Consider the following 18,870-nt stretch of genomic DNA (forward strand, 5'->3'; position numbering starts at 1 on the left):
TCATGGTCCTCATGGAGCTCACCTCAAAAAAACTAATAAAAGGTAAATAAGCAAACAAGAAAACCAGGAGGTGATATATTTGATGAAGAGAACTTAACAGAGTAATGGAGAGAAAGACCACCTGACAGAACTGTGGATTTATTTATTTGATTTTTTGAGGTAGGCTGACCTGGAATTCACTCTGTATTCTCAGTGTGGCCTTGAACTCATGGCGATCCTCCTAGTTCTGCCTCCAGAGTGCTGGGACTGAAGGCGTGCACCACCACGCCCGGCAGAACTGTGGCTCTATGTTGGTGGTAGGAATGGCTCCCATGATTACAGCTGGACAGAGGAAGCAGAGGAGTAAGTCACAGGACTGCCTCTGTGGAAGAGCATCCCAGGCAGAGGGAACAGCACAGAAAAGACCCCGGAGTAGGAACATTGCAAACAGTGACGAGAAGAAGATGTTGAGTAGAGCATGGCGAGTCAGGAAATTAAGTGGTGAGGAGAAAAGACGTGGTAGACACGGACAATGGGCATCAGGAGAGGCTGGCATCAGAATGCCAGGTGTGAAGTTACTGTTCTTCAACAAAGGAGAGCCACTGCATTCACTGGTCGGGAGGAAAAGGGGTTCCTGACCGGGGCTGATTGGTTTTGGGTAAGGTCGTGAGGCCTGGGAGCTGGATATGGCTTTATGTTGTGGCTCCACATGCTTTGCTCCACAAGATCAGGTCCATGAGCGCAATGGGACAAGATCATGCACGGACTCCACACAGCTCCTGTGCAGTAAGACACGGGAAGCGGTGGAAGAATACTTGCATCGCGTTAGGGGCTGCGTTGAGTGTGGAGCCATGAATCTAAGTGCCAAGCGTCTGCATTGCCAACAACCACTGAGTGCAATAAAGGAGGGCAGGTTACCTACACTAACACACAGGGCTTGTCATGAGCAGAGCTCTCTGGGTAAAGATCTGGTGACGTAAAGAGTTGCCTGTCTGGAGGAGGCATGCAGTGGAGGAGCTGTAGTGGATGGACCTGGAGAAAGTGTGGACACTGGAGGCTCCTGCTCTGCCCAAAGTGGATCACACTGAGAATGTGGAGATGCTAGGCCCCCACTCTGCTTGGCCAAGGACGAGTGTACACGGGACTCTTCTGGGTGGGTTTGCACACCCAGTGTCACCAGGGAGGTCAGTCATTAATATGACTCTGGACATGGCAAAGGCTTTGTTGTGTCAGATATAGGGACATTTTGATGACTATTACTTTGTCCTCACTCTGCTTATATTCTGCTCCATTAATTTCTCTGATGTTCATACTTTCATAATTATATCCTCTCTTAGAAAAAGTTGAGGATTTAAAATAATCTTCTTAGAACAGTATTAACCTTTGAGAGACAACTGGTGCTTTGTTTTTTTTTCTTCTAGAGACCTGTTCTCTGATTATGTGAAAAAGCTCGAGCAAAAGTGGTTTCAGTTCTTTGATGAAGGTTAGGTAGAATTTGGCTGAAAATCCATCAGGTTCTGGACTTTTCCTTTTGGGGAGTTTCTGCCTACATTTTCAATCTTGGTGGATGTAATATGTTTGCTTGGAAGATTTATCTTTACTGAATTAGGTTTGGTAGCAGTATATGTCTAGGAATTCATCCATTTCTTCCGGGTTATCCAATTTTGTGGAAGAGACAGTTTGGAAATCTGTCCTGATGACTGGCAATTTCATTGATGCCTGTGTGACCTCACCCTTTGCATTTCTAATTTTCTTAATATGGGACTTTTTTTTTTTCCACTTGATCAAGATGGCCAGGGGTTTATCAGTCTTATTTATTTTTCATTTTTCTTAACTGTTTTCTTAGTTTACAATTCATTAATGTCTGCTCTGATCTTAATTATATCTTTCCATCTGGCACTCATAGGATTGGATTGTTCTTGGTTTTCCAATGCCATTAGCTGGAAGTTTGAATTAGTAATTTAAGATCTGTCTTTGTTACAAAGGTGTTCATTGCTATAAGTTTTCCCCTTAGGAGTGCCTTCATTGTTTCCGTAAGTTTTTGTATGTTGTGTTTTCAGTATCATTCAGTCCTAGAAATTTTACGATTTCCTTAATGATTTCTTCCATGACCTATGCATTGTTTAATTGTGTTGTTCAATCTCCAGAAGCTGTTGTAATTTTTGCTGTTTCTCTTGTTGTTAATTTCTAGCGTTGACACATTGTGGTCTGATATGATGCAGGAAGTAACATCAATTTTCCTGACTTTATGGAGGCATAGTTTACACCCTAACATATGATCTATTTTGGAGATTGTTCCATGGTATGCTGAGAAGAATGTGTATTCTGTAGAGTTAGGGAGGAATGTTCTGTAGATGTCTGTTAGGTCTAATTGATCTATGGTGTTGTCAAGATCTATTATTTCCCTGCTGATTTTCTGCTTGGATGATCTGTCTATTGATGATAGTGGAGTATTGAAATCCCCTACTATGATGGCATTGGAATTTATTTTCCATTTTTGGTCAAGTGGGTTTTACTTTATAAACTGGTGCACCAGTGTTTGGTGTGTTATAGATTCATGATTCTGATGTCCTCGTACTAGATCATTCCCTTTATGGGTAAAAAGTGTCCTTCTTTATTCTTTTTTAAAACATTTGCTTATGAGAGAAAGAGAGAGAGAGAGAGAGAGAGAGAGGAAGAAGGAGGAGGAGGAGGAGGAGGAGGAGAAGAAGAAGAAGAAGAAGGAGAGGAAGAAGAGGAAGAAGAAGAAGGAGGAGGAGGAGGAAGAGGGAGAGAATAAACATATGTGAGGGCTCCCAGCCACTGCAAATGAACACATGGGCCACCTTGTGCATCTGGCTTATGTGGGTCCTGGGGAATTGAACCAACATCCTTTAGCTTTGCAGGAAAGCACCTTAACCACTAAGCCCTCCCTCCAGCCCTCCTCCAAGCTTTAACTGGAGGCATCCACTGTGTGACTAGTTTTGGTGGGGATCCCTTGTCGGGTGTTATGTGGCATTTGCTTTGTGCTGCAGTGTGCCCATCTCGAGATCAGTTGTCTCACGTAGGGTGGGGAAGTCGCAGCTCTTGTAGAGCCTGTGTTTGGTCTAGTCTGTAACTGATCACGGCGGGTGTGAGAGGGAAGACACTGGATCGGGGGCCCTTGAGCCTGGAGAGGGTCTCCTCTGTGTGTGCTGCTTCCCTGCAGATCTGGATGGGACTCTGGGAGGCCTGGCTTGCCTGGCAGCCACGCTGGGCACTGATCATCCACATCTAGTCCCTATCCGGCTTTCTGCAGAAGATCAGCTCCAAGCTTGGCATAGGTGCTGCAGCTTGTACAAAGTTGCCTCTTCTTCAGCCTTTCTTCAGGAAAAAAGTTTTTTTTTTTTTTTTTGCCGGGGTGAGAGGTCTTGAAAGGAGGGTGTGAGAAGTAGAATCCCAACTGGTCGGCTCTCCCCTTGGACCTTCTGCTGGTCTGTTCCCTCCCAAGCAGGAGTGCAGGAATGGCACCTAGCCCTGCTGAGCAACCCAGAGGCTCAGCCGTGCTTCCCTCGGACTTTCCTTGGGTTTGCTGCCTCCCAGGCAGGCGCCATGGAATGGCCAAGACAGTTCCGGTTCCTCCACATTGCTCTAACTGGTACCCATGTCTCTCTCAGTGCGTCTTTATGGGTGGGTGTCTGGCTGGAGCTGGAGGTTAGCATGGGGCCAGCCATCACTGGAGCTACGATCTTACTTGGTGGTTGAATCTGCGACTTGTATGAGATTAAAAAAAAAACAACATGATGCCATGTTAATATTTTGTTGTTATTGTTGTTTCTGTCAGGATCTGTGTGTGAATGGGGCTCAGATGCTGCATTTTAAAAGCTCACTAGTAGAGGAAGCAGTCAGCGAGCTGATAACTGTGTTACTGGATGTTGAAGTCCCATCTAAGGACGGTGGAGAGGCGTCCACTGAGAACACTGTAGATTCTAACAAGGAAGCCTTAGGTAAGCGGCGAGGGCAGGAAAAGGCCCTGTTTCCCTACAATATTTACTGAAGGCTCAAATTTAATTCCTGACACAGCAATTAATTTCACACTTCTGTAAACATTACCCCAATTTTGTAATGATATTTATAAATCTGAAAGGATAATTCTGAGCACATGGTAATGACCCTCTTGTTAATTCCCATTGCTTTGTGTTAAACTTTGGAAATGTACTTTGCTCTGTAGGCCTCTGGCATTTGGCTCTTTTAATTCCTGCAAGGGTAGGGATTTTATACCCCTTTCATAGAGTAGGACAGGATATGAGTTGGATTCTTCCTCAGGAACATGCAAACCAGCGTGATCCTTTCATTGCACAGATGAGAAGACACAGAAGCAGAGAAGTAAGGTTTTCTTCCTCCAGGGTTTTAGGGCTGTGGTGGGAGGGGCCACACCAGAACTTGGATACCTGAAACCTACTTTAGCTTTTCACCCTCAGCTCTTGCAACCCAGCATTTGTTGTAAAACCTTGGGTTTGAATCTCAGATATCAGTTATGGTGGTCCTACCTCAAATTTCACATTTCTGAGTGTGAAACGGGATTATACTCTGTATCAGTCTGCTTTGGGGTTTTGAACAAACACCCAACCAGAAACAGCTTATTGGAGGAAGGTTTTTTTTTTTTTTTTTTTTTTTTTAAGTTTCAGTCTTACAAATTCCTGGGAATACCATCAGTGCAGAAGTATGTGGCTCACTTCCATGTCTCCAAGCAGAGTCATCACCAGAAACCAGGAGCATACACAGCCAGAGCTACAACTGCTCTCCACACACTTAGGGCTAGACTTAGGAACGCCCCACCCCTGACGTGCTTCTTTTCCAGTAGCGCGCTGCCCACTGGACACCGAAGTCACATGCTTGAGTCTATGGAGCCAAGCATTTAAACCGCCACATACTCACAGCTGCTTAGGCTCCCTTGGAACTTCATACCAAGATGCCAGTGTGTTTGCCCATCACTGCAAAGCACCTACTATTGCCCAGTTGACTGAAGTATCTGTAGCTGCATGGGTATCCTAGGCCATTTGTGACAATCAACTAGGGAGGCGATCCAGTGCAGGCCTGGGAACACTTGCTGATCCCTCGTTCTTAGCACAGGCCAACGGTGGGGTGAAGGTGGGCAGCGCTTCTCTTGGGAATGCGTATGGAGCTCCTCATCTCCAGCACCCTCCTCTCTTCCCTTGACCCTTGCACAGGAGATCATTATTGGTCCCTGCCTCTGCTGTGCCCACCACTGGACAGCAGTGCTCACACCTCACTGTGTGCCAATGCCAACCGGTCCTGAGTACACTCCCAGGCTGCCACCTCCACAGGACCGACCAGTGTGCCCGCCTTCCACCTCCAGGTGTCCTGCTTCCACTTGTGACCTACTGCTGCTTTTGTGTGACCAAATGATGCAGCCTTTTAAGAAAGTAATCATATGTCACCCTTCTTAAAATCTTGTCCCATGACGAAAACAAGCTTGTTACATACAGGGCCCTGTGTGATTCATCTTTTGACTTTGCATCACATATTCTGCTCTTCCTCCTAGCTTTCTGCATGCTAGTCACACTGACAATGGCTTCGCTTTCTCAGAAGCACACTATTTACATCTGATTGAGCTTGCATGAAATTAATTTTTATTTTCTCCTTTTAATCTAATCTTTCTCTCTCTCTGTCTCATATGGTAACAGCAAAAAGAGAAGGATTTTCTGAGCCCTTGGCATCTTCCCTGAGTGCTGGAGCTGGCCTGGCATCTTTGGCAACCACCACAAGAAAGAAGAGAGAGACTGAAATGTTAGAGGAAGCTTGTGAGCTCCTTTCTCATTTCAACCATCAAAACATGGATGCTCTCCTGAAAGTAACACGGAATGCACTGGAGGCCATTCGGAAACGCATTCATTCCTCTCACATCTTTAACTTTTTAGGTAACAAACTTGCCAGATTTGCCTATAGTTTTTCAAGTACTAAGCTGGTGTGTGTGTGCATGTACATTTAGATAATTGATTAGATAATTTAGTAATTTAGGTATTTAATAAACCCACCATTTATTGACACTTTCTTGTTAAGTTTAAACATGAAATTTTGTCATCCCTGTCATTCTATGATATAGATCATCCCATCACAGGTTAAACCTGAGACAACCAAGTCATGGAGAAGTTGATTTGCCTAAGATTGCTGAACTTTTATTAAAAACATCAAAGTCAACATCCCTTTTAATTTTCTTGTTATAAGACAAAATGTCTAAAATTAATTATTGTAATTCAGGAAAGAAGTTATATTTTAAAAAGAACATATATGAAATATTGTCCAACATTAAATTGTTTTAATCAACCTTATGGATGGGAAAAGATTAATGTCACACTGCATAGAGCAGAATTTATTTTACCATTTTTTATGACACTTTACCTGACATTGTCATTTCAAATGCTCCCATCTTTTTCGTGGCACAATTGAGAAATAGTTGTTGTATTTCCTAGGTGTGCTACAATACCTGGTGAAATGTAGGAGCATTGTAAAGTTAACTTTCAATTAAAAAAATAGCACACAAGTGGAAATAGTAATAACTAAGGCTGAGAAATGGTAGGATGATGAAATTTTACTTATTTTGAATATTGGTGTCTAAAGGAAAGTATATTTGTTTAAAATAGAAAAATAGGGGGGGAATTATCAGAAGAATTTGTTTGGCGGCATAATTTTGTTGCCTGGGCATATGTATGTGGCATGCATGTGTGTGTGTGTGTGTGTGTGTGTGTGCATGTTGATGTAAGCACATCTACTGGGAATGTGTGTGTGCAGGCCAGAGTTAGATGTTGGATGCCTTCCTCAATCACTGTCTGCATTATTATCTGAGACAGGATCTTGCCCTGACTCTGGGGCTTACCAATTTAGCTGGAACAGATAGTCAGAAAGCCCTGGGATCTTTCTCTCTCCACCCTGCGGTGCTGGTCTTGGCACACATGTGCCTGGCTTTTACCTGGGTGCTGGAAATTCACACTCATGTCTCCATGCTTGTGCAGCAAGCACTTACCACATGAATTATCTCCTAGGCTCTAGTGGTGTGGATTTCAAGGTTTTGTTTAACTTCACGATATAAGATAATCCTTTTCTTAGGTACAGGTTTTTTTTTTTTTGGTTTTTTGAGGTAGGGTCTCACTGAATCTCAGGCTGACCTGGAATTCACTATGTAGTTAGTTTCAGGGTGGTCTTGAACTCATGGTGATCCTTTTACCTTTGCCTCCCAAGTGCTGGGATTAAAGGCGTGCACCATCATGCTTGGCTGGTACAGTATTTTTGTTGTTGTTTTTGGGTTTTTGGTGTTTTGGTTTTTTGAGGTAGGGACTCACTCTAGTCCAGGCTGACCTGGAATTCACTCTGTAGTCTCAGGGTGGCCTCGAACTCACTGCAGTCCTCCTTCCTCTGCCTCCTGTGTGCTAGAATTAAAAGCATGCACCACCACACCCGGATTTGGTACAGTACTTTTAATGTCAAATGTTTGCTCATATGTTAAATACAACTGATTTAATACCTATATACTAAAAGCTATTTTCATGTAAAGTTATGTGTGGTACACATACAAATATACATATATATATATTACATGCATATATATACATATATGTATATACACTCACACATATGTATTTATGCACTTATACCTATATCTGCACCCAATTCTTTTTTTGAGGTAGGGTCTCACTCTAGCCCAGACTGACCCTAAATTAACTATAGTCTTAGGGTGGTCTTGAACTCACAGGAACCCTCCTGCCTCTGCCTCCTGAGTACTGGGATTAAAGGCATGTGCCACCATGCCTGGATTTGCACCCAATTTTAAAGGCCCATCAATATAAATAGTGAGTTACATTTTATGTTTTATCCAGTTTTCAACTGCTCCAAATTTGGAAAATATTCACTGTCATAGAAAAGGGATGTGTTTTATTTGAAAATCCAAAAAATCTTTACTTTGTTATAACTTTCACTTATTCTTGTTTTTCATTCTTTGCTTATTCACCGTTATTTACACAATTTTTTCTTTTTATTAGTTATGTACATAGTGTGTATATAGCCATGTTAGTACTGTCATTAGCCTCCTCCCTATCCTACCCCCTCTGCAGGGACCCTCCTCTGTGGGGATCGTTGGTCGTGCATTGTGGGGGTAGCCATCAGTTATGGGGAAGAGGCAATGTCTCTGTGCAGAATGTCCCAACATGTGGTTCTAACAATTTTTATGACCCCTTTTCTACAAATATCCCTGAGCCATATTGGGTTAATTTTAGGTCTACTTCAGTGATGAGGTCTTGGGAGCTTCTGTGTCTCTAGATAACTGGTTTGGTAGGAGTTGAGTGTTCTCTGTGTCTACCTCCTTCACCCTTGTGCTGGTACCAGGTTCACTTAAGAAAGCAGCACTCTTGCTCATTTCCTCAATTATCTTGGTTTCATTTGGGGCTCTGGTGAGGTGCAGTGGGCTGATTCTCTCCTCAGGTTCTTCATCCATCTGAAATTCTCCAGCAGAGAATGAAGTCAGCACTAGATAAATGGGATAAACATTGTTATTTTAGAGAGAATTTAATAGGTGTAGGCCCTCTTGTAGCCCACGGTTGGTGGGAGCTTGATAATGGAGAGTGAGCTTGTTTTATGGATATGGTTTTGACTTGTTCCTCAGCTCCAGCTGTGGGTTCCACCCCATTGAGCAGATCAGTTAGCCAAATCAAGAGCAGTTGGTTTCCCACCATGGCTGTGCACTGCACCACTATTGAACTTGTGTGAGCATCACATCAGGTTGTTTGCTGCTGAGTAGGTTAGACCACAAGTTGCTTGGACAGATGTTGGTCATTTTCCTCCAGTCACTCATGTAGCACCTTCTGGCACTAGACGCGCTGACTGTCTGGGGACTGACTCTCTTCCAGTTTCCAGCCAGGTCACTCCATGTTATGTACCAACAGCATATGGTGTCTCCAGCAGTAGGGTCTTACCACTAACTTTTGGTGGGTCATCAAGTATTCTGACAAAAATCTGTCTTCTTTTGGGGAACCTTGCAGGTCTCTCTGATCAAGAGCTCATTGTGGATGTTAACCACATGCTGGTGCTGGGAGTTACTATTTGCATACTAACATCTTTATTATGTTCTCTAAGGCTTTCTACTTAAGCCTGATTCTGCACAGTAGGTTTCCTTTAGGAAGGTTGTGCTAGCAAATTAAAGTGAAAGCAGAATGACTCCAGCGAAACTGTGCAAAACCAGATCTTCAAATAGTTGTGTTCTTGTGTTCATTCAATCACAAATATTTGCCTGATTATGTAACTAGTATGTCTTATTCTAGGTGCCTTAGCTTTTATCCTTTTTTTGTTGTAATCTTTTAAAACTCAAACTTCCATTTTGTTTTGTTTTGTTTTGTTTTTCAAGGTAGGGTCTCACTCTGGTCCAGGCTGACCTGGAATTAACTATGTAGTCTCAGGTGGCCTTAAACTCACGGCGATCCTCCTACCTCTGCCTCCCGAGTGCTGGGATTAAAGGCGTGCGCCACCACGCCCGGCTACCATTTTGAGTTAAACATACTGATTGTCACCTGTGTTTTGTGTTATCTCAGACAGTAGCAGTGTGTCCAAGATGAAAGAGAACACGCCTCCCATTTTCCGGGCCAACATCACTCTAGCCATCCCCAACATCGTGATGAGCCCTGCCCTGGAAGACATACAGCAGACACTGAACAAAGCCGTGGAGTGCATCGTCAGTGTCCCCAAGGGGGTCAGGCAGTGGAGCAGCGAGCTGCCGTGCAAGGTTGGTAAAAGAGGAAGGAACAGTTTCGCATGGAAGCAGCTGCTATTTCAGGTGGGATGAAGCTGAAAGGTATCCTTTTACATTGTAGAAAAAGATGCACGAAAGAAAAATGCCTGCCTTGCAGCAAAACGGAGACAGCGATTCTGACGCTGACGGGGGAGAGAGTGAACTTCAAGGCAAGTGTTCTTTCCCAGTGAAGTCGTTTCACAGGTGCCAGGAGATTAAAAAATCGAATGCTATTTAACTTTTGAATATATTGAATTATATCACATCACAAAATAATCAAAATTATAGAAATTAATCATTATCAAAGGAAGTCACATGATGTGGAAATATGTAGATAGACACATGACAATATAGTCAACAAAACAAATTGAAATTGCATAATAATATTATTGTATATTCTATTTCAATTTTTACAAAAACCAAGCATGTTCAGAGAATTGTATTGATTGCAGAGGATGACAAATATGACAAATGCATATGTTGTCATTTGTGCTTTTCAGTATATTTTTAAACTTTTAATAATTGCTTACAAACTGTACTTAAATTGGAATTTTCTCACCAAAAACCCTACAGTTATAACTTTCAAAAATTTTATTGACATTTATTAAACTTCTGTGTAAACTGCATTCATGTGAAATTGTTAAATCAAGTTAGATCAGAATATTGATCTATGAGCCTATTTAAAATTTCGATGTATTATGATCCACATATTTGATCTGTTAGTATCACCATTTTCGTCTGGTCCCATTGAGTCTGTCTAAGCTGCTGATGTCTAACGTTTGGTTTGGTTTGGTAGTGAGGACCCCGGGCACAGGGGTTTTAATTTCACAATTTACAGAGACTGGTTACCCTCATTGAATATTTCCTGAACCTTTAGAGATATTGTGACCCATTAGCTACTCTGTTTTGCTAATTCTTTCTGAGAACTGCTTTGTATTCCATGGTTCATGGTTTTTATTTCTTCCTTCTTTTCTCTCTTTCTTTCTTTCTTTCTTTCTTTCTTTCTTTCTTTCTTTCTTTCTCTCTCTCTCTCTCTCTCTCTCTGTCTCTCTCTGTCTCTCTCTCTCTCTCTCTGTCTCTCTTTTTTGGTGGGGGACAGTGGTTTCAAGGTAGAGGCTCACTCTAGCCTGATCTGGAATTCACTATGTGGTCTCAAGGTGTCCTTGAGCTCATGGCGATCCTCCCGCCTCTGCCTCCCAAGTGCTGGGATTAAAGGCATGCACCACCATGCTGGGTCCCCTGCTTTTCACTTGTCTGTGAAATTAGGAAGCATAAGACATCCACGTAGTCAGTGACAGCAGACGTCACCTTCAGTCCTCACACATTATTTACAACAGCTTCTCAATTAGCAGGCCCAGTATGCTTTTGTTGGTGCTCCTCTCCCCTGAGATGACAAATCAGCCAGCCACAAAAAGGAACCTGAAGCAAGTTCTTCTTTGAAATAGCATTATTAGAGAAGATAAAATACAGCAGAGAAGAGCTCTCCTCATAACTCATAGTATTATTCATTTATTAAAGATAAATTCATGTGTGATTGTATTACCTTCAATTTTATGTTACTTGAAAACATTACTTTAGTTCCTAGAATAGTTTAAAATATAAAATTTTCTAAGTTAAAAATTTAAAATTTTATTTATTTATTTGAGAGAGAGAGAGACAGAGAATAGGTGCACCAGGGCCTCCAGCCACTACAAACAAATCATGTGCCACTTTCTGCATCTGGGTGGGTCCTGGGAAATTGAACCTATAACCAGGGTTCTTAGGCTACACAGGCAAGCACTTAACCGCTAAGCCGTTTCTCCAGCCCTAAATTAAGAAAAAATATTCGGTGATGAATCATATATTAAGTTGAGAAGAAAAAAATATATAATGAGAGAATGACCAAATGCTCAAAGAAATGAACTTCATTTTAGCAATCCTTTCCTTTTAAAGTGCGTGGTTCAGTGTTTTCTGGTAGCATCACAAACCCGTGCAGCCACTATCAGTCTTTAATTTTCGATCATTTCCTTCATCCCAGGAAAGCCCTGTACTCATCAACGTCATTTCCTCTTTTCTTCTTCTTTTTTTTTTTTTTTAAAAAAAAACTTTTTTGTTTGTTTATTTATTTGAGAGAGACAGGGACAGAAAGAGGCAGATAGAAAGAGGGAGAGAGAATGGGCGCGCCAGGGCCTCCAGCCACTGCAAACGAACTCCAGGCGCGTTCGCCCACTTGTGCATCTGGCTAACGTGGGTCCTGGGGAGTCGAGCCTCGAACCGGGGTCCTTAGGCTTCACAGGCAAGCGATTAACTGCTAAGCCATCTCTCCAGCCCCTCTTATCTTCTTTTTATCCAGTCCTTGGCAACTGCAGATTGACTTTCTAGCCCCACGTGATTGCCCATCCTCGCTTGCTCCCTTACGCGATGTAAGCATTTCATTTCCACCCATGTAGGACACCTGCTCAGAGTCCTGCGCTTTGCAGGGCCCTCGATGGAGCCCGGGGTCTTGCAAGTGCTTTGCTACTAAGCTACATTGTCAGACCTTTTTAAAATTGTGTAATCACATTTAAAAAGTTTAAACGTTTTAGAGACATTTTCATACAAGTACTTAATATATATTTTTTGTACTTAATATATTTTGATCATAAGTTTCTTCCTATTACCTTCTTTTCTGTCCCTTCCCTCATCCCCTTTCCATGGAATCTTTGTTTCTTTCCAAGTAGTTCCTCTTCTATTTTTTTTTTAACCTTTGAAGCAAGCCGAACAGATTGCCATTTTTATGAGAGACATGGGGGGGGGGCTGGCGGCGTGCCAGGGCCTCCCGCCATTGCAGCGGAGCCCCAGACCTGTGCTTCCCCTTGTGTGCTTGCATCGCCGCTGTGTGTCTGGCTTATGTGGGACCTAGAGAGTCAAACACCAGTCCCTCGGCTTCACAGGCAAGTGCCTTAACTGCTAAGCCATCTCTCCAACCCCATCTTCTATTTGATGTCTTGTTTTTAGGGTCTCACTGAGGAGCTTAGGGTGGCCTTGAACTTGTTAACCATACTAGACTGATCACAAACTCGTCATTCTCCCGCCTCTGCCTGCTGAGCGCTGCTCCCGTGGGCGTGCAGCATTCACTCATCTTTATCAGCACGGGTAGACCACATTTGTTCACTGGTCACTCGAGCATTGAGGCTGTTAGCACAGTTGGGCCCCTGTTAACAATTCTCCTATGAATACTTATAGTGGCTTTATGTGGAAATGTATTTTTTATCTCTTGGAATGTTCTAGGAGTGGAATTTCTGGGTAATTATCACTTTAATATGGGGAAGAAATGCCAAGCATTTTGAAGATATCTTTCTATTTCATTTTCCACCAACAATGTATGAGTGTTCCAAGTTTTATTTCTCTATCCTCACCAACATTTCTCCTTACTTGCTTTCTAAGGGTAGCCATTTTAGTGCATGCAAAGTGGTGTTTCATTGTGGTTTTAATCTGAATTTATTTAATGACTAATGAAGTTAGTTATCTTTTGCATGTGCTTGATGTCATTTGTATACATTCTTTTCTTGGTTAAATTTTAAAAATATTTTATTTGTAAAATTTAGATATTTTATTTTTATTACTTATTTATATAAAATATTATTTATTTATTTACTATAAATAAATATTTAATTACAATTGGGGGGGCACAGAGAGAAGGACAGGGAATGGATGCACCAGGGCCTCCAGCCACTGTAAATGAACGCCAGGTGCTGGTGCCACCTTGTGCATCTGGCTTATGTGCGTATTGGAGAATCAAACCTGAGTCCTTTGTAGGCAAGTGCCTTAACTGCTGGGCCATCTCTCCAGCACTTTATTTATTTATTTGTTTATTTTTATTTTATTTATTTATTTGAGAGCGACAGACAGAGAGAGAAAGAGGCAGAGAGAGAGAGAGAGAGAGAGAGAAAATGAGAGAGAGAATGGGTGTACCAGGGCCTCCAGCCACTGCAAACGAAGTCCAGACACATGTGCCTTACATGGGTCTTGGGGAATCGAACTGAGGTCCTTTGGCTTTTCAGGCAAGCACCTTAACCGTCTCTAGCACTTTTTAATATATTTTTTATTTATTTACAACTTTTTTTTTGAGGTAGGGTGTCTCTTTAGCTCAGGCTGACCTGGAATTCACTATGGAGTCTCAGGGTAGCCTCAAACTCATGGCGATCCTCCTACCTCTGGCTCATGAGTGCTCAGATTAAAGGTGTGTGCCATCACACCTGGCTTATAATTGGTTAAATTTTAAAAAAAATATATTTTATTTGAGAGAGAAAATGAGAGAGAGAGAAAGAGAATGGACATACTAGGGAATCTAGACACTGAAAACGAACTCTAGACACAAGTGCCACCTTGTGCATCTGGCTTACAGGGCCACTGAGGAATTGATCCTGGGTCCTTAGCCTTCATAGGCGAGCACCTTAACCACTAAGCCATCTCTCCAGCCCTGACATTCTCTTTTTTGGTGTGTGTGTGTGTGAAGTGTATGCAGATGTGTGCAGATGTGCATGTCCTGTGCATATGCATGAAGAGGCCAGAGGAGAACATCTGCTGTTTTCTTTTTGCTCCTCTGCCTATTTCTTTGAGACAGAATGTCTCACTCAATCCAGAACTGCTGGTGTTTTCACCATTTTTTTTTTTGTTTGGTCATTGAACCTTAGCAATTGTGCAATCTCTGACCTCCCCTCCCCAGATTGGAGTTATAGGTATGTGTAGCCACACTCAGCTGTTTACATAGGTTCTGGATAACTGAATTTGGGTGTTTTAGTCCCTCCCAGTTCATCATGCTTTCACAGCAAGTGCTTGTAACTGCGAAGCCATCTCCTTAGCCCCCCGTGTCCAGCTCGTCACATGCGTGCTGAGAACCAAACTCGGGCCCTCGTGATTGTGTAGCAAGTGCTCTCATGTACTGAGCAAGCTCGCCAGGCTCCTGTTTATCTTTGGAGAAATAGCTATCCAGTTTTGTGTCCATGTCACTGAGAAGTGCATTGCTTGTCTCTAAACAGTTTGTAAGTTATTTCTATGTTTTGAATACAAACTCCCTGTTAGATGTATATTTTGCAAACATTTTTGCCTTTATTTTTGCTTGTGTGTGCGTAATGTGTTGTGGGTGAAGTGTGTGCTGAGTGTGTGGGATACGCATGCGTGTGTGCCCTTCAGCATCCCGTGTGGTGTGTGTGTGTGGGACATGCATGTGTATGTGTATGTGTATGTGTATGTGTATGTGTATGTGTATGTGCATGTGCATGTGTATGTGCATGCGTCCTTCAGCATCCCTTGCACTCCCCTGTGGCCGGTATGCTGGCCTGTGGCGGCTGGAGCAGGCTCTTTGGTGTCCTGGTCAACTGTTCTTCATCCAGCTCTTTTTGAGCTGATTCTGTTACCCATCCTGTATCTTGCTGTTTCTTCCATGAGCTCTGGCAATTCTTGGGTCTCTGCTTCCCTGTGGGATTGGGGTTACAGACACATGCGGCCATGCACCGCTGTTTATGTTGGACCTGGGGATCAAACTTGAGCGGTCTCTCAGGCCTCCTCAGGTCCTCATGACTACACAGGAAATGCTTTTAACTTTTGAGCTTTCTCTCCAGCCTATTTTTAACTTTCTTCAAAAAAATTTATTTATTTATTTATGTATTTAAGAGAAAGAGAGAGAGAGAGAAAGAAAGAGAAGGAGCCCAGGACCTCTTGTTAATGCGAACAAACTCTAGATGCATGCACCACTTTCATATGCCAACTGTGTATGCCCGGCTTTATGTAGATACTGGGGAATCAAACCCAGGCTGTCGGACATTACAAGCAAGCACCGTTAGTCACTGTACCATCTTTTCAGCCTGAATTTTCACTTTCTTAATTAAGGGTATATTTTAAAGAATGAAAGTTAATATTGATTATGTTCAGTTTAGCTTTATTTTCATTTGGCAGTTTTAATTTTGTATTTAAAACACCATTGCTTCACCTAAGGAAGATTGGCTTTCTTTACAAGTTACAGAACTTAACAGTTATGTTTGTTGATCTGTGCTTCAAGTGCAGCAAGGGTCCAAACTCATTGTTTTGCATGAAGATAGTCACTTGTTTCACCACTATTTGTTAAAAAGATCATAAATAAATAAATAGTTTACACAATTCCCCATTCTACCAGTAACGTGTTTACTTTGTATCTGTGAAGACCTGAGTTTGACCCCCATTACCCACCTAAACATGCCAGGTGTGGAGGCTTCCACTGTCCATCCCAGTGCTGGGGAGGCAGACAGAGGTGCACCCCGAGTCTGGTGGCCAGGCACTCTAGTCTAATCGGTAAGCTCTGGGTCAGAAAAGGTGGATAGTCGCTAACAGGAATGACAACCGAGGTTGTTCTCAAGCCTCCACACGTGCACACCCGTGTGCCCCTTGTGTGCCCGTGTGCACTTACACATATGTGCACCTGCGCACAAACATACACATCAAAATATGATGATCTCCTAACGGATTTTCTTGAGACCTTTCTTGGAAAACACTTAACTTTATCTGCAAATGTAAGTGTTGGCTTGTGGGCTCTTGGCCCTGCTCTGGTGATCTGTGTTCACTGGCATTGCAGTTCCACACTGTTTCCGTGACTATAGCTTCATGGAGAGTTTCGAAGTCAGGAATCATGGGTCTCCCACTATGTTCTTCTTTCCCAAAATTATTTTAGCTATTCAGGGTTCCTCATGTTCCCATATAAATTTTAGGACAAGCTTGCTAATTTCTATGAAGACAGCTGAACCTTTTATACAGGGAATGTACTGACTCTGTAAAACAATTTGTGGAGTTTTTGATGTTAAAAAGTACATATAAAGAGTGTCCTTAGACTATGAGGGAATGAAATAAAAAATAGGAGATTTGGAAAGTTTACAAATATTCATAAATGCCATATAACTAAATAAGAAATGAATCAAAGAAGAAAACAATTAGAAAATGCTTTTGGGGTAAATGCAAAAGAAACCCCAAATACCAAAATCTTTGGAGATTGGAGAAAACTTTATAACCTTAAACACTGATATTAAAAAGAAAGCAAAAGATGTCAGATCAGTCACCTAGTTATCTTAAAAAACTTATCTTCAGGGCCGACAGAATGGCTTAGTGGTTAACGCGCTTGCCTGCAGAGCCAAAGAAGCCAGGTTTGATTCTCCAGGACCCATGTAAGCACAAGGTGGTGCATTGTATGGAGTTCATTTGCAGTGGCTAGAGGCCCTGATGTGCCCATTCTCTCTCTCTTCCTCTTTCTCTCTCCCACATAAATAAACAAAAATAAAATGAAATGAACCTATTTTCAAATTTTCATTAAGTTCCTCAAGTGAACATTTATTTCATTTGTTGTTTTCTTGATGCTAGAATTTGTATTTGGCTCCTTTTCACATTTCCATTTGTTACTGATATACTCTATTTTGTGAGACTAATTCCTGTACTTTCCTTTAATTACTTACATATGGTTTCTGAACTCCTTGGAACATTCCTACCATAGGTGTCTAAAGCATTTGTCTGATAAGTCCAAGCATGGGCCTCCGCACGTGTCGCTTCTGGCTGCCTTTGCCTCGGCATTTGGGTCTCGTCCTGGTTCTCTGCTACGGTTTAGTTTCCTTTTGTTAGACACTTGGTGTCTGGAAGAACCTAACATGGCTACTTTGACCCTCTTAGGTTATGTCTGTAAAAATATGTATTTTTTTTTTTTTAGTACTATCTACTACAGTCTGTAGTTGTTTAGTTCACTGTGCCCTAGTGATTTAAATTTCCTTTAATATTTTGAAACAGTAGATCTTCACGCTTTGCTGAGGGACTCTGTGTGCATATTGAAATACCTCAGCTTTATGCACCAAACATGTAAGGCCTCAGCTGCAGCCGCATGTGAAGGCTGAGGCATTTTTGGGTCTTTCCTTGACATACTTAAAGCTCTGTGCATGTGTGGACTTCCACAGCCCCAACAGGGCATCAGGATTTACAGTGTCTGCTAAGGGCATCTTCTCCCACAAGTGTACTTTAACTTTTTGTTGTTGCTGTTCATTGTTTATTTATTTGAGAGTGACAGAGCAAGAAAGGCAGGTAGAGAGAGAGAGAGAGAATGGGCGCGCCAGGGCTTCCAGCCACTGCAAATGAACTCCAGACGCGTGCGCCCCCTTGCGCATCCGGCTAAAGTGGATCCTGGGGAATCGAACCTGGGCCCTTTGGCTTTGCAGGCAAATGCCTTAGCTGCTAAGCCATCCCTCCAAACCAAGTCTACTGTTTTTGAGCAACATCTTGTTTATCCCAACTAATATCAATGTCTTAGGTAGCCATGAGATTAAGTAGCTGCTGATAATTGTGTATCTTCTCTTTTTATGATTAATTGTGGATGGAGCTTTTGTTTTCCTTTTCTGCACTCAATGAAGTTCTGTGTCAGTCCAGACAAATTCTTGGCGGTTTATTTGGGAGCTTGCAGGCATGTCTCGCCAAGGAGCCACAAGTCCAGCCTGGCCCCTCCAAGGATGGCTGTGGTGCTGGCTTTCGTAATTGTAAGATTGTAAGACTCCTGCTTTCCAAGGCTGCCGGATAGGCAAGGAAGAGCCACGAGGAATGGAGCAAGCCACCCACTCAGAATAACTGTTGTGCCGAGACGCCACCTTTCTTGAATTAACAGTGTTGGGATGGTTGGAAACTTTGATCAATTTCCAGAGTCTTGAAAAGCTGAGGTTGCAAATTTTCCCATGTTCCATGTTCCTTGCTTTGGTAGAGGAGAACTTTTTTTTTTTTATAGCACTGTTACCACTAAAGAAAGAAATCTCTGTGTCTTTTAATAACCTGTTCCAAGTGCCATTGGTGCAAACCTTTCTTTTCTTTTGTTTGTAGAAACCTTAGAGATAGCTTCTGTCAACTTACCCATTCCTGTGCAGACCAAGAATTATTATAAGAATATTTCTGAGAACAAAGAGATTGTAAAACTAGTCTCTGTGCTTAGCACAATTATCAACTCCACCAAAAAGGTAAGTCTTGAGGCTGCAAGCCAGGCCCCTTGTGGCATAGCAGAGCCTGTGTGATCTTGGCCATCTCAGGGTTAGCCGGAGTACAGCATGACCCTGCCTTCTGCGAGTAAAGAAAGACATCTTGTCTGTTCAACAAACCCGTTCATAGAAGATTCTCTATTTTTTTTTTTT

General features: G+C 42.4%; 1 protein-coding gene across 1 annotated transcript in view; it reads left to right on the top strand.

Annotated features, from left to right (window-relative positions):
- Dnah5 (dynein axonemal heavy chain 5) overlaps window positions 1-18,870 on the top strand; it is a 247,680-nt gene that overhangs the window by 59,586 nt on the left and 169,224 nt on the right. The window contains exons 18-22 of the mRNA XM_045132474.1: window positions 3,782-3,944; window positions 5,646-5,879; window positions 9,537-9,727; window positions 9,816-9,903; window positions 18,566-18,699. Of these exons, the coding sequence (XP_044988409.1) occupies window positions 3,782-3,944; window positions 5,646-5,879; window positions 9,537-9,727; window positions 9,816-9,903; window positions 18,566-18,699 (810 nt within the window). The remainder of the gene's footprint in view (window positions 1-3,781; window positions 3,945-5,645; window positions 5,880-9,536; window positions 9,728-9,815; window positions 9,904-18,565; window positions 18,700-18,870) is intronic.

This window comes from Jaculus jaculus, chromosome 13 (assembly GCF_020740685.1).
Source record: "Jaculus jaculus isolate mJacJac1 chromosome 13, mJacJac1.mat.Y.cur, whole genome shotgun sequence".
Lineage (NCBI taxonomy): Eukaryota > Metazoa > Chordata > Mammalia > Rodentia > Dipodidae > Jaculus > Jaculus jaculus.